The sequence below is a fragment of the Cebus imitator genome, unplaced genomic scaffold (genome assembly GCF_001604975.1).
Source record: "Cebus imitator isolate Cc_AM_T3 unplaced genomic scaffold, Cebus_imitator-1.0 Scaffold23, whole genome shotgun sequence".
Lineage (NCBI taxonomy): Eukaryota > Metazoa > Chordata > Mammalia > Primates > Cebidae > Cebus > Cebus imitator.
Window position 1 is genome coordinate 5288205 of NW_016107338.1, and position 13880 is coordinate 5302084.

Sequence of the window (13880 nt, forward strand, 5' to 3'; positions counted from 1 at the left end):
TCTACTAAAAATATACAAAAATTAGCTGGAAGTGGTGGTGCACACCTGTAGTCCCAGCTACTTGGGAGGCTGAGGCAGGAGAATCACTTGAACCCAGGATGTGGAGGTTGCAATGAGCATAGATCATGCCATTGCGCTCCAGCCTGGGCAACAGAGTGAGACTTCATCTCAAGAAAAAAAATAAAATAAACCTCTCTATATTTAAAAAACTGCAACAAGTGAAAAGCAAATGAAAATGCATAGATATTTGTATCATCATATGACTAAAAGTTAATATCTTTAATTTTTTAAACGCTTTAGAATAAGAAATATATAAATTCTCACAATTTTTTACATGGGAAAACAATATAAGCAAGCAATTCTCAAAAGAATAAATACCTGGGTCCAATAAAACATAATCGATTGCTTCAACAGCAATAAAAAATTAAAATTAAAATTAAATAAGATACAGTCTCTTTAATAATATTTTTTTAAAAAACTTGTAAGGTGTGGAAAATGAGCATGAGGGGAATAAGGAGCTCTATGAGTCAGCAGTGTGATGTGTGCTGTCAAAAAAACCTAAACTCATTGTGGTCATATAAATAGAAGTGTAATATCCAAAGCAAGGAAAATGATAATTCTGTCTTTAAACAAAGCATAGCCTGCGGGTGACCATGGGCTCTGGCGCTGGATGGCTCAGACTCAAATCCCAACTCTGCCACTTTCTAGTAATATGGCCTTGAGCAAGTTTTTAAACCTCATTTTCTCCATCTAGCAAGTGGATAAGATGCTATCTACTTCTTAGGGTTGCTGGGCGATGAAAACAATTCGTGTAAATTGCTTAAATTAATATCTGGCATATAGTAATCATTTATTAAATAGTACCTATTCCTTACAGTTTTATGCTTATCAGGTGCCCCTGGAGGACTACATTGAGTTCAAGAGACCTCAAAGCTGCAGAGAAACCAGAGCCTGTTTGACACAGAGCACCAAGATGGTATCACCTCTCTAACTATTGGAGAAACTGGCTAGGTTTTAGCCCATAAAGGAACAGGCAGAGCAGGTGTGAACACCTGGATTGTTTTGAAGTCCCAGCAGGTAGAGGTTTTAGGAAAACAGTTTTCTGCATAACTTAAGGGAGAAAATTTAATTGGTAAGTTCCCTAACAAGATAAGTATTCAAGCGTGCTTGTTAACAGATGAATAAAAGAAATGCAAGCCCCAGATGAGAAGTTGGATTAAATCTGTAACATCTCTTTCTACCCTGAGATCCTACACATCTATTCCAAGGAGCCCACTGTCCCTCCTTTCCCCCTTTAGTCTTCTATTTCCAGGTGTCCCTGCCAATCTTTAGCTTCCTTGAAAGCCAAAAAATATATTCTACATGATCATCTAAAAATGACTACCCCCTTGAAATTACTTTAAGACTTAAAAAAGTTACTCTAATGTAGAATCCTGATTCTTTGGTCTCTATGAGTCTATTTTAGGCAAGTTTCTTTATTTGGGACACATTCGTTCAACAAATAATGATAGAATGGCTACTATGCTTCCAACACTGGCCTGGTTGTTGGGCTATAAAAATAATCAAGTCCAGGCGCAGTGACTCATACCTGGAATCCCAGCACTTTGGGAGGCCAAGGCGGGTGGATCACTTGACTTGAGGTCAAGAGTTCAAGACCAGCCCGGCCAACATGGTGAAACCCCATCTCTACTAAAAATATAAAAATTAGCTGGGCGTGGTGGCATATACCTGTAGTCCCAGCTTCTCAGGAGGCTGATGTAAGTAAGAGAATCACTTGAACCCTGGAGGTGGAGGTTGCAGTGAGCCAAGATTGCACCATTGCATTCCAGCCTGGACTACAGAGCAAGACTCTGTCTCAAAATACATAAATAAAATAAATAAAAACAAAAATAAACAAGACTCTATATTTGCTCTCAAATAGTTCACAATCTCACATGGGAGAGAGTGACCTCCAGGTTAGTGTGACGAATGCACAAATTCAGGTGTGCCTTTCTGTGTACACCCAGCGTCACAGAAAGAAGCACAACCAATGGCTGAGGGTTGGGGCAATAGGATATTTGTGTTTAGAACTCCTCTCAAATATTCCCCACAAAGTGAAAACCTCTCTTTTAACTTCCCCTTTCCCTCAAATTTCTCTTTTCACATACCGATGTATGGCTGGAATTCAAAGGAAAATTACACTGTGATCAAAACTATGTATCTAAAGCAGAACTGTCAGCTACTATTATCTATTCTCACATCACATGGGACATGTTATTTTAAGTTGATGTTGCATTCAATTATGCCCTTATGTCAGCTACAGCATAAATCACATCATCTAGTTTTCCAATCTGATCCATCAAATCACTGACATAACGTCTCAAACAAATGGTTGTTTTGTGCCTATATAAACTCATTGAAGGCAAAGGAACTAGTCTTTTTAGCAGCATATTTTTTACATAAGTGAACTCTTCCAGGTTGGAAAATTTCTCAGTGAAAACATATTAAATAAGCAATACAGAAATGGCACAGAGAATGCTTAACAGCATGATTTCTGTAGCCCTAGATTTAAGTTCAGATCTCAACTTTGCCTCTTCCAGGCTCTGTAATCTTAGGCAAGTTACTCAATTTTTTCCAAGCATTAGTATCCTCACCTGTAAAATGAAAGTAACAGAGTAACTGCTCCCCATTATTATGAAGATTAAACAAGACAATATACATAAAGCATTCAGCACAGTGGCCAGCACGTAGTAGACATTTGAAAAATGGTGATCATAGAGACAGGTAAGAGTGTGGTTTTGCAGGCAATACTGTAGAGTCATTCTGGCATAAGGTTCTCCTGGGTACCATCCATCATCGTGACAGTGCTTTGGAAAAGAAAGTCACTGCAATACAAGCCTGTGAAGGCCACATAGAAAGTGGTTAGGCTCCGCGTGATGCTGGGCTACACTGCTGGGTTCCAAACCAGCTCTGCCACTTATTAACTGTGTGACTTTGGGCAAGGCCCTTTGCCTTGCTGTACCTCGATTTCCTCATCTGTTAAGTAAGGATAATTGTCCCTATTTTGCAGAGTTGTCATAAGCATGTTGTATAAATGCATTAAGGCATGAAATGCTTGGAACTGTTCCTGCTTCAGAGTAAACACCACATGCGTTAGCTATTACAATGATGATGAACCAGTAGGTGCAAATCACTTGAGATTATTTCATCCCACCTAGAAGACAAGGTAGATGCAGGAGATAACTCCTGGGCCAGGACCCTGACTCTCCTGCTCTCTCTCTTGCCCCTGGTTTTCCGCTTCTACCGCAGCTTTCTGCAGCCCTTTGCTTTCCTGTCCCTGCTGCTTGCCCTTCTTTTCCCCATCACCCTGAGTCCTACGCTTTCTCCCAGACTTACAGGGCATCCAAATCCCTCAGCCGCTTTCTGAGTCAGTCCTGCTGTGCCAAGTGCTTGTGGGGCTGGTTGTCCTGGAAACGACATAAACCTCTCAGAATGAGGCTGGTTTGAGACATGGCTTGGAGGAGTCCAGGTTATGCAGAGCATATAATTTTTTCCTCTCTCTCTTTTTTTTCCAGCTATGATGATGAATATATCTAATTCAGTATTAAGTATTCAAGGACCTTCCAAACATGTTTATTGCCCAAAAAGAAACTCCCTGAACAGAGAGGAAGGGAGGCTGAGGTTATTAAACCCAATCTTGCCCACAATACAATTTGTTCATGCCTCACTCTGGCTCTAGTGAGTTCATCTGACCTTTCTTTTGCAAGCTGGGTAAGCCTCCCTTTCAGAATGCTGCCTGGGATCAGTGAGATGGTAAGCTTTGCTCTTAGGGAGGGCTGGATTTGAATCCTAGGTCATCCTCTTGCCAGCTGTATGTCTGTGAGCGAGTCACTTAATCTCTGTGAGCCTCAGTTTTCTTATCCATAAGATGGCAATCACCTAGGGTGGTTAGGATTGAATGAGGTCATATTTGTACAGCAGCTCACTGTTCCATGGTTGGCTAGATGTGCTCTTTTTTAAAACAAAAAAGGAAGGAGAAAGACTCTGTGGCAAAGAGACATGGGTGTTACTTGGAATAAAAAAGTTGGAAAACGACAGAATCATGTATTTTCCCTCCCCCTCTTAACCACTGTTTTTATTAAGAGATCTTAATCAGGAAGCAAAAGAGGAAATCTGGATTATGAAATGTCAACAGTTATCTTACACAGAAGAAAAGCAGAAACATTTTACACTTCACATTATTGACTCTAAGATTTCTGACCTGACAAAATTCCTGCACCAGCATTTTCTAATGCTGTATTTTTCCCACCCAAAACATCTTATCTGCAATAAAATTATTCCATAAAACAAGACACAGGACAAAGATGTTCTCTGTTACTACCCAGGTGTCTTGAACTGCATAAGAGAAAAAGGTGAATGGAGAGAGATTCGTTTTGTTTGTTTGTTTGTTTTAATGCTTTAACATCAACAAGCATAGCCAAGGCTTCTAACAGTCTTTTAAAAGACTTTTATGGCCCTTCCTTCATGATTAATTTGGCAACCAACCCCGGAACCAGTATATACTCCCATTAACACCTAGGAGAGGCCCCACTAACTACTGAAATGTATATTGATGCTGATACGAATAATTAGTGTCTTATGCAGCTAATGTGACACCAGCTGTGTGTCAGGTTCCTGACATACACAGTTTTTAACCCATACATGAGGTAACTGAAGGAAATTTGATGCCTAAAGAAGTTAAGAACTTTAATACCTTCTTGGGAAATTCTGTGTTTAGGTTTAGTTCTGCAGCTGACAAAGGGAATATTTCTGGACCAAACATTTCTCAAAAATCTCAAATGAGACACTGGGAGCTATGTGAGAGTGGAGGGTAGGAGGAGGGAGAGGATCAGAAAAAACAACTATTGGATACTAGGCTTAGTACTTGGGTAACAAAATAATCTGTACAACAAACGCATGTCACAGGAGTTTACCTCTGTAATACACCTGAACATATACCCTTGAACCTAAAATACAAGTTTTAGAAGAATAAAAAAATAAAAAGAGAATCTTAATGCATTATATCAGGAGTGTTCAAAAGGTCCCAGAGAAAAATGCAAAAATTATGGAAGATGTAACTTGTAAACATGAAAATTATGGATATATAAAAAAATTTCACTGTTTAATTCCAGGTACATTTTCTAGATTGGCTTTTATAATCTGAGAGAGCTACTCTCATTAATTAAAAACCATTTTTTTTTTTAAATTTAAATCCCAGGTGCTTGACAACCCTGACTTTATCATCCCCATTTTTTAGTGAGGCAGCGTCACTTATTAGAAATTTAGTCTTGATATTTTTGTAATTTAGGGAGATTAAAATATGAGCATACAAATTTCATAACAGCAATTTTCATTGCAAGATATTTTTAATTGTTTAAAAAACAAACAAAAACTTGCAGAAATGTTTCCATTCACTTGCTCTTCTCAGGGTACTAGCACAAGTGATCAGGAAAGGAATAAGTCAACATTGATTATTACTAGATCTCACCAATTATTGGTGCCTGTTGCAAGGAATCTTTCATGCTTCTACGTACCTGTGTGTCTTTTCCAAATGATGTTTCAAAGTACAGCTGGCTAGAAAGATTAGCAGCTGAGGGCCCACTTATTCTCCAGTACCAACTCAGAACTTTCGCCATCACAAATACACTACAAATCCTAACCGAGAATAAATTTGCCTTAAGAAAATGCTGGAGTAATGAACAAAGGTCAGTGTCATGAGTCAGAAACCTAGGCGTCAGAGAAGGAGTTGCTGGTCCCAGCTGTCACACCCGTGTGACTTGGGGCAATCGCGGAGCCTTCTGGGTCTGTCTCCTCTTCCGCAAATGAAGGAATTGGGCCAGATGATCTAAGGTCCCCCCAGCCTGAAGTCAAAATGGAAGCAGGCAGCAATGTGTGCTCTTTTACCCCCCTTACAGGTATAACGTTGCAGGCTGGAAAAACGTGAAACCAATGAATGGCCTAAAACAAACTCACGTTTGCTGTTCATTCAATTTAAAAGCTAGGCATCTGAAGGAAGCCACTACATTCAGCTCAGTTCTGAAACAATCGACTCACTAAGGTTACTGTGAGCATATCTGTGTGTACAGATGTGGCCCGCAGGATGCCAAGTCCTATGTGTGAATTCACATCCCAGGGAGCTTCCACAACAACACAGCACACACTCAGCATCTGAATAAAGACCAACAGTGCTAAGAAAATTCAATTTTCCTGATACCACACCAGGAAGGCTAAGGCTTTTTCAACACACTAATCTTTAAAATGGTGCATCTACCACCTCGCTGTCACATTATGCAAATTTACTAAGAATTGTGAGTGAAGAGATTTCAGCCCAATAAAAAAAAAAAAGATGAGGTTTTTTTACACATCAATTCCAAGAAGATGGCCCATAAAATAAGCTGTAATTACTGTATTATTATATCAATTCTTTAATCACTTTTTTTCCCTTCCCTCCCAAAACAAAATAACTGAGGGGAAGGGGGATTTAAATAAAAAAATGAATATTCTCTCCACATAACCTCTATTGGAGAGGAGTATTTCTTTTGACAGAACACATTTGTGTGGCTCTTAAAAAAGACATTCTAAATCTGGAGGGAGTTAGCCTAGACTCCACCTTCCAGACCCTGCCATCTGGAATTCTCAGACCATAAAATCGAACTGTAAGGAAGCCGGGGCTGGATGAGTATCTCCACTTTCCTAACCCCATTCCAACATTCTATGTGCTACCACACTCTCCTATTTCAACCCAATGGGTGAGCAGGAAACATTCCTAAGATGAGCAGGTAGCCCGTGGAGCTGGACCCAAGCCTCCCCAGCCTGTGGCCAGTGACACCCTTGTAAATAGCACCTCTGCTCACCTTCTTCACAAGGTAGCCCTCTCTGATCCTCTTTGGTTCCATGCTAGCTGGACAGGCAGATGCAAAGGTCACTCTCAGGCACCTCCTCTCAGCAGCTGGGCCTCCTCTGCGCGCTGAGGTGGCTGTGGGCTGCCTTTTGTACCTCAGATCGCTTTCACAATTTCCCTTCTGCTGGCGGTCGCATGATCACATCCTCTTCCCCTCACCGGGGTGGAAGATCAGAATAAGGAACTACAGAGTAAACCACCCATTCTTTGCTAATGCTGGATGAAGACTTATTAAAACCACAGTTGGGTTGAATAGTTACCTAAGGTTAATTCTTACTACCATACAGAAAATCACTCTTTTAAAGGGAAAAAGAAGTGATTAAAGGAAGAGGAAGATGAACAAGAAAAACTAGTTGGTGGAAATTGTCCTGATTAGGGATTATTCTTGAGATCCTGGAAATGCCTAATAAAAATGCCAAGAAATTTAGAACCATCTGGTTAACATAACATAGTTAACTCCTAATTGACTGCTGGCCAGGAGCGGTGACTCACGCCTATAATCCCAGCACTTTGGGAGGCCGAGGCAGGTGAACCACAAGGTCAGGAGTTCGAGACCAGCCTGGCCAACATGGTGAAACCCTATCTCTACTAAAAATACAAAAATTTAGCTGGGCATGGTGGTGGACACCTGTAATTCCAGCTACTCGGGAGGCTGAGGCAAAAGAATTGCTTGAACTCGAGAGGTGAAGATTGCGGTGAGCCGAGATGGCGCCACTGCACTCCAACTCAAGCGACAGCGCAAGACACCATCTCAAAATAAAAATTTAAATGAAAAAAAAAATTTTTTAATTAATGAATGCCTACTTCTCTCTATGCCAAGTCCTGTACCACATGTTTCTCAGCCTACCTATTTTAAATTAAAGTAGGCTGCACATAGGCTGGGCATGGTAGCTCACACTTGTACTTCCAGCACTTTGGGAGGTCCAGACAGATGGATTACTTGGGGTCAGGAGCTCAAGATTAGCCTGGCCAACATAGTGAAACCCTATCTCTACCAAAAATACAAAAATTAGCTGGGCGTGGTGGCGTGTGCCTGTAATCTCAGCTACTTGGAAGGCTGAAGCAGGAGAACTGCTTGAACCCAGGAGGTGGAGGTTGCAGTGAGCAGAGATGGTGCCACTGCACTCCAGCCTGGGCAACAGAGCAAGACTTAATCTCAAGACCAACAACAACAAAAACGAGTCTGCATGTGAAACCCATAGGGAAAGTATATTATTTTCCTTATCTTAGGGATGAGGAAATTCAGGCTCAGAGAAGAAAAAGTTGTCTTAAGTTGATGCTGCAGGTCACAGGGGAAAGCAGAAGACCAGGGAGGAATGCGCTAGGGTGCCACTGCCTCGCATCAGGAATGAGAACAGGTGTTCCACATTGACTGCTGATCCCACAGTCAGCCTGTAAGAAGAAGTTCATCATCAAACACGTTTTTAAGAAACACTACATAATAGTCCCAGGTTGGCAACTCTTCTCAATGATGAAAAATTAAAGACCCTCGCTCTGTCAAAGTACTACAGCAAAGAATCCTATAATGGTGTTTCCCAAACTTAGTTGGCCATAGAATTCTTTTTTGAACAATTTCTATTAACATTTTTTGTCATAGATTGAATTTGATCTCCCAAAAAAGAAGTCCTAACCTGCAGCACCTCAGAATGCATCCTTATTTGGAAATAGAGTCATTACAGATATAATTAGTTAAGATGAGGTCATACTAGAGCAAGTGGGCCCTTACTCCAATGTGACTGCTGTCCTTATAAGAAAAGGGCACACAGAAAACAACCATGTGACAACAGAGTGATGTGTTTACAAGCCAAGGAATGCCAAGGATGGCCAGCAACCCCCGGAAGCTGGAAGAGGCAGGCAACGATTCTCTCCTAGAGCTGCCATAGAGAACATGTCACTGCCAACACCGTGATTTCAGACTTACAGCCTCCAGAACTGTGAGACAATACATTTCTGTTGTTTTAAGACACCAGTTTGTGGTACTTTGTTATGGCAGCCCCAGGAAACCAACACAATTCTGAAAAGCTAATATTCCATAAAACAAATTTTGAGACACGTTAATCTGGCCATGTGAAAATGAGCAAGTTCGTTAATTACTTTGTGCCTCTGTTTTCTCATCTGTAAAATGGGGTTAACACCTCTCCAATGTGGTCATTCTGAAGATTAAATAAGATACATGTGGAAGTATTTAGAAGAGTGTCTGAAACATAACAAGTGTCCATAAATAATAGTTATTCCTCATCTTCAGGGCAAGTCTCCATTATCCTAGAGCTGATCTTTTTCAGTAAGTTCAACAGAGATGATAAAAGTAATCATAGGGCCAGATTTTCCTCATTACACCAGTCAGTGTTCTTTCGCTGCAATCAACAGATAACAACTCTGGCTAATAGAGGCAAATAAGAATTTACTGGAAGAGAATGGGGTGGGCCACAGACTGAAGGAAAAATGAGGACTGGGGTCTTTGAAAGGACAAGAATGAAGGCAGTTGTGGGGCTCCAGGAAGCAAGACACCAAGATGAAAGTTTTGGACTCTGTGGTTGTCTCCAGGGATCAGGCCTCTGATTGGCATAACTTGGCTTAGTGCTCCGCTCTCCGGTGTCTGAAGGGAGAACACGTGAACCGACAGCCCCAGGAGGACCATGCTCAATGCGGGAAGGGAGAAGTCCTCTAAAGTAAAACCAAGTTGCTGTTAACAGAAGAGAAATGGCCCCTAGGAAGGCAAAACTGACAGACATCCACAACAACATTGGAGGAGTCAGAAAAGTTAGGGGAAAGAAGAAGTTCTGTTCTTGGGGTTTTCTGAGATCTTCCTGATTACCTCTCCTCTTCCCACCAGCTGTTTCTAGCCAACAGTCACTGCTCCTGTATTTCCCACTTTTCATTTTACGCTAACATACATTACATAAACTTGTTGATGGTTTCTCATCAGTTTCTCATTGCACCAAAATTAATTAGAAATTATTATAAAGTATTGGGTGCTGAGAGTAGAGGAATCAACATTTGATGACGCCTGAGCAAAAGAGGAAGAAATAAAAGGGTAGTTTTCTGTATCTGCATTCAAACAAGTATTTCGCTATGTCTGTAGAGTCAATGGAAACCACTCATAGATTTACCAAGTCTGATTTCATAGCTAAACTTATCTCCCTTTGTTTAACTGCCCAAGTGACTTCTAATTTGGAATGTTTTCGTTTTCTCCATTTTTCTTATCCTAGCATGATCGGAAGGCTTTAAAGAATCCTCATTCAGAAACCTCATATTATTTTTGAATACCTACCATGTAAAAAGCACCCCCTGCGTTCTGAATAATTCATTTCAAGAAACATAGTATTAAGTGCTTAGTATGTGCCAGGCGCCGGAATAGGTGTGGGGTAAAAATGTCTTGCCACCAAGGAACCTCCCGCATTCGTGAATCTGCTGAACAGCACGACTGATGGATTAGATGTTGCCGCCTTTACCGCTCTCCCTCCTGCCACGTGTCATGGCGCCTGCTTAGCGACACCTAGTGTTCAGTAAAGAGAACTGTCTGAATCAATGACGCCGGTTAGGACTTCCTCTCAGCAGTTTCAGGAAGTGTTGTTCTGCTGTGTCAGATCCTCCTCCCAGATCAGATCGTTAGAACCTCTTCCAATATCTTTCTTATGTATATGTGTCTAGAATTACTTTTTTTTTTTTTTTTTTGAGACAGAGTCTTGCTCCGTTGCCCAGGCTGGAGCACAGTGGTGCTATCTCCGCTCACTGCAACCTTTGCCTCCGGGGTTCAAGCGATCCTCCCACCTCAGCCTCCTGAGTAGCTGGGATTACACGGACGCGCCAGCACACCCAACTAGTTTTTGCACTTTTAGTAGTTTTACTATGTTGGCCAGCTGGTCTTGAACTCCTGACCTCAAGTGATCTGCCTGCCTTGGCCTTCTAAAAGTTCTGAGATTATAAGCATAAGCCATCGCACTGAGCCTAGAATGACTTTTTTAAAAATCTCTTTCTGTACACATTTGATCAATAACCCTGGAAACATTATACATGTAGTACATTTTATTGCTGTAAGGGAAAGTTAAGACTTTTGAATTAGCAAAAATGATTACTGAGCATCTCCAGTGGAAAACCATCCATTCTTTACAGCACACCTTTCTCACTTATTTGTTTCTATGGAGTTTGTGTCTTTTCTTGTCTTGGAGTTATTTCAGAACTCTGTAGATTTTAGATAAACACAAATAATTCTTGTCTATAAACATGCAAATAAATTCTGACTTATGGAAGTTCAGTAGACTCCACCTCACCCCACACCCTCACTCCACCCCACCTCCCATGGAAAAAGCCAATTTTGTGTCCATTGGTAAATTAAGTTCAAAGTTACCTTACTCTATATAAATTGGTCTTTGACCTTTCCTTTGAACCAGTTGTGACCTCTGGCTAGTTTCCCCTCTAATTCATGAGTTAAATAAAATGTTAACATGTTTTCATTCTATTATATATGAGTCATAGTTTTATCTTTTTAAAATTTATTCTTTAGCATTGGTAACTCAAAAGAGACATTAAATTTAGCTGAGAAATAGCAGAACACCTCTAGTGCTAAATATAAATTAAGTAAAAGATATCAAAACCTGTGAGAACAGTCTACTTGCAAGCTAACAAGTCAGACTGCCAGTTTCATGGGTGCTCACAGAAGACGCATGACTTCTGGAGTTTTGGATGAGACAAAGAACTTTGCTACTCACAGCACTGTGTAGTTTGTTAACGGTGATGGCCATGAAGGCAATTGAAGGCTGGGATCCAAGCTGTGTCTAGCAAGTCCCCAATGCTGCACTCCAGCACAAGTCAAGGCTGCCCTGGGGAAGAGGTGCCTTTTTCTTGTGTACAATAGCACCCTCCTCCAGTTAAACCCTGTGCTCATGGAGTTGCACCCGCCTGGATATAATGAATCTAAAATTTACTTTTTATTAGGACTCAAACGATAGTGGGACAGTGAGAAAAAGGGCTCCACAGAGAATCTCTGATCAGCCCATGCACTGGGAGGACAGGGTGGGACTGCAGGAACTTCATGCCATTTGCAGCAGAGAGGAATTTGGTCTCCTGGTCTCCCCTATTTCTGGGTGGTAACCTGGGATTCAATCTATGAGATGGAGGCCTGTTAACAGGAACCCCTCTTGCTTTGCTGAGAGTCTTTTTTCCTTTTTTGCCCAATAATTTCTGTAGCCCCTCACCCTGCAAAGTGTCCGCATACCTAATCTTCCCTGGTTGTGTGACAAGAATCTAGTTTTTTCCTACAACAATAGGAACAGGAACAGAAGTTAACGTCAATTCTAACATTGAAATATAGAGATCCGCCTCTTGAAGGACAAAGAGTAAACAACAACAACAAAACTAGTCCTATGAAAAGTTGATAGCTGCAAATGCAACACATTCATAAAGGAGCTGGACCCCATATGGAACAATCATAACATTATATTTTGTTCTCAATAATCCCCATTCTGACAATCAGGTTTTTCTTCTGTCCCTTGGATGAAATCTCAGGCAGGTTTCCCAGATTTCCTAATACCTCCTAGCTTTAATAAAATCCAGATCAGTCTAATTTCCATATAACTCTAGTTATAACACTGACCAGGCTCCAGAGAAATCCTCTCCTTAGTCTTCCCAATCTCAGTATGCAGCGGTAGTCCAGCAGTTGGCTGATCTAGTAGAATCTTTTTACCCCATTAGCAAGTCCTACGTGGATGGTGAATGGTTTAATGCAGGGGTCAGCAAATCACGGCCTGCAGATGATATTCCCCTCCACACTTTCTTTCTTGTTCATTCTTTGTCCATGAGCAAAGACTGGTTTTCCCAATATTAAATGGTTTTAAAAATCAACAGAAGAATAACATTTTGTGACACATGAAAATTATATGAAACTCACATTTCAGTGCCATAAATAAAGTGTTCCTGGCCGAGTATGGTGGACCATATCTGAAATCCCAGCACTTTAGGAGGTCAAGGCAGGTGGATCACTTGAGGTCAGGAGATCAAGACCAGCCTGGCCAACATGGTGAAACCTCGTCTTTACTAAAAATACAAAAATTTGTCAGGCATGGTGGCACACACCTGTAATTCCAGCTACTTGGGAGGCCGAGGCAGGAGAATCACTTGAGCCCATGAGGCAGAGGCTGCAATGAGCTGAAATCACATCACTGCACTCTAGCCTGGGCAACAGAGCAAGATCCTGTCTCTAAATAAATAAATAAGAAGTGTTCTTGGAACACAGCCATGCTTATTTGTCTCCATATTGTCTATGGCCATTTTCATACTACAAAAGCAGAGTTGACTAGTGTGACTTGTGATAGCAATTATATGACCCACAAAGCCTAAAATATTTACTATTGTGCCTTTCACAGAAAAAGTGTGCTGACCCCTGGTCTAGAAACTTATTCAGAATGTAAAAGTATTTGGCACTAGTGAGTTCCTTTCTGGCATGGAGCTTCCGGCAAAACTCCAAGATCTGGTCCGACATATGGCTGCAAATTCAAGAGTTCAGGAGAGCAGAATGGAGCTGCAGAAAACCAAACTGACAAATCGGAAAACTAGCAACAAAATTTTCCCAGACTCGCAGCCAATCTATCATATATGTTTGAAGACTTTTCAAAAAGACATTTTCATGTGTTTAAGGGCTTGGAAAGCATACACACATATACCTTTTTCACTTTTTAGAAAAAGAACTTGATGAACTATATGAGCTAACCAAAAAATTAAGTACTCAAACTAACCCTAATCATTTGCAGGAAGAAACATCAGTAAGAAGCCTGTTCCCTCACACCCAGAGAATGGGATCTGGCAAAATACATATATATATTTGAGAGTCCGTTTACGGAAGAGTTAAGTTGATTCCTACTCTCTCACGACCAGCACAGCCCAATGACTGGCCCACTCCTGATGTAATAAAAGAGGAAAGGTTTACTTCATAGAGCAATGGTTCTCAAATTCAAACATTATTGGT

The 13880-nt window shown here is 41.0% G+C and overlaps 1 protein-coding gene and 1 long non-coding RNA gene across 3 annotated transcripts in view; one reads left to right on the top strand and one right to left on the bottom strand.

Annotated features, from left to right (window-relative positions):
* Positions 1–13880, bottom strand: part of PLEK (pleckstrin) — a 66610-nt gene that overhangs the window by 25458 nt on the left and 27272 nt on the right. Inside the window, exon 1 of one of the 2 annotated variants that reach the window (XM_017522104.1) lies at positions 6873–7088. The exons of the other annotated variant lie outside the window; for it this stretch is intronic. Within the exon in view, the coding sequence (XP_017377593.1) occupies positions 6873–6914 (42 nt within the window). The 5' untranslated portion in view covers positions 6915–7088. Of the gene's footprint in view, positions 1–6872; positions 7089–13880 lie in introns of those variants that run through there. 2 annotated transcript variants of the gene reach the window in all.
* LOC108299678 lies at positions 1789–11381 on the top strand. The gene is made up of 2 exons (XR_001823058.1): positions 1789–6851; positions 10129–11381. It is a non-coding gene; the product is annotated as an uncharacterized LOC108299678 (long non-coding RNA).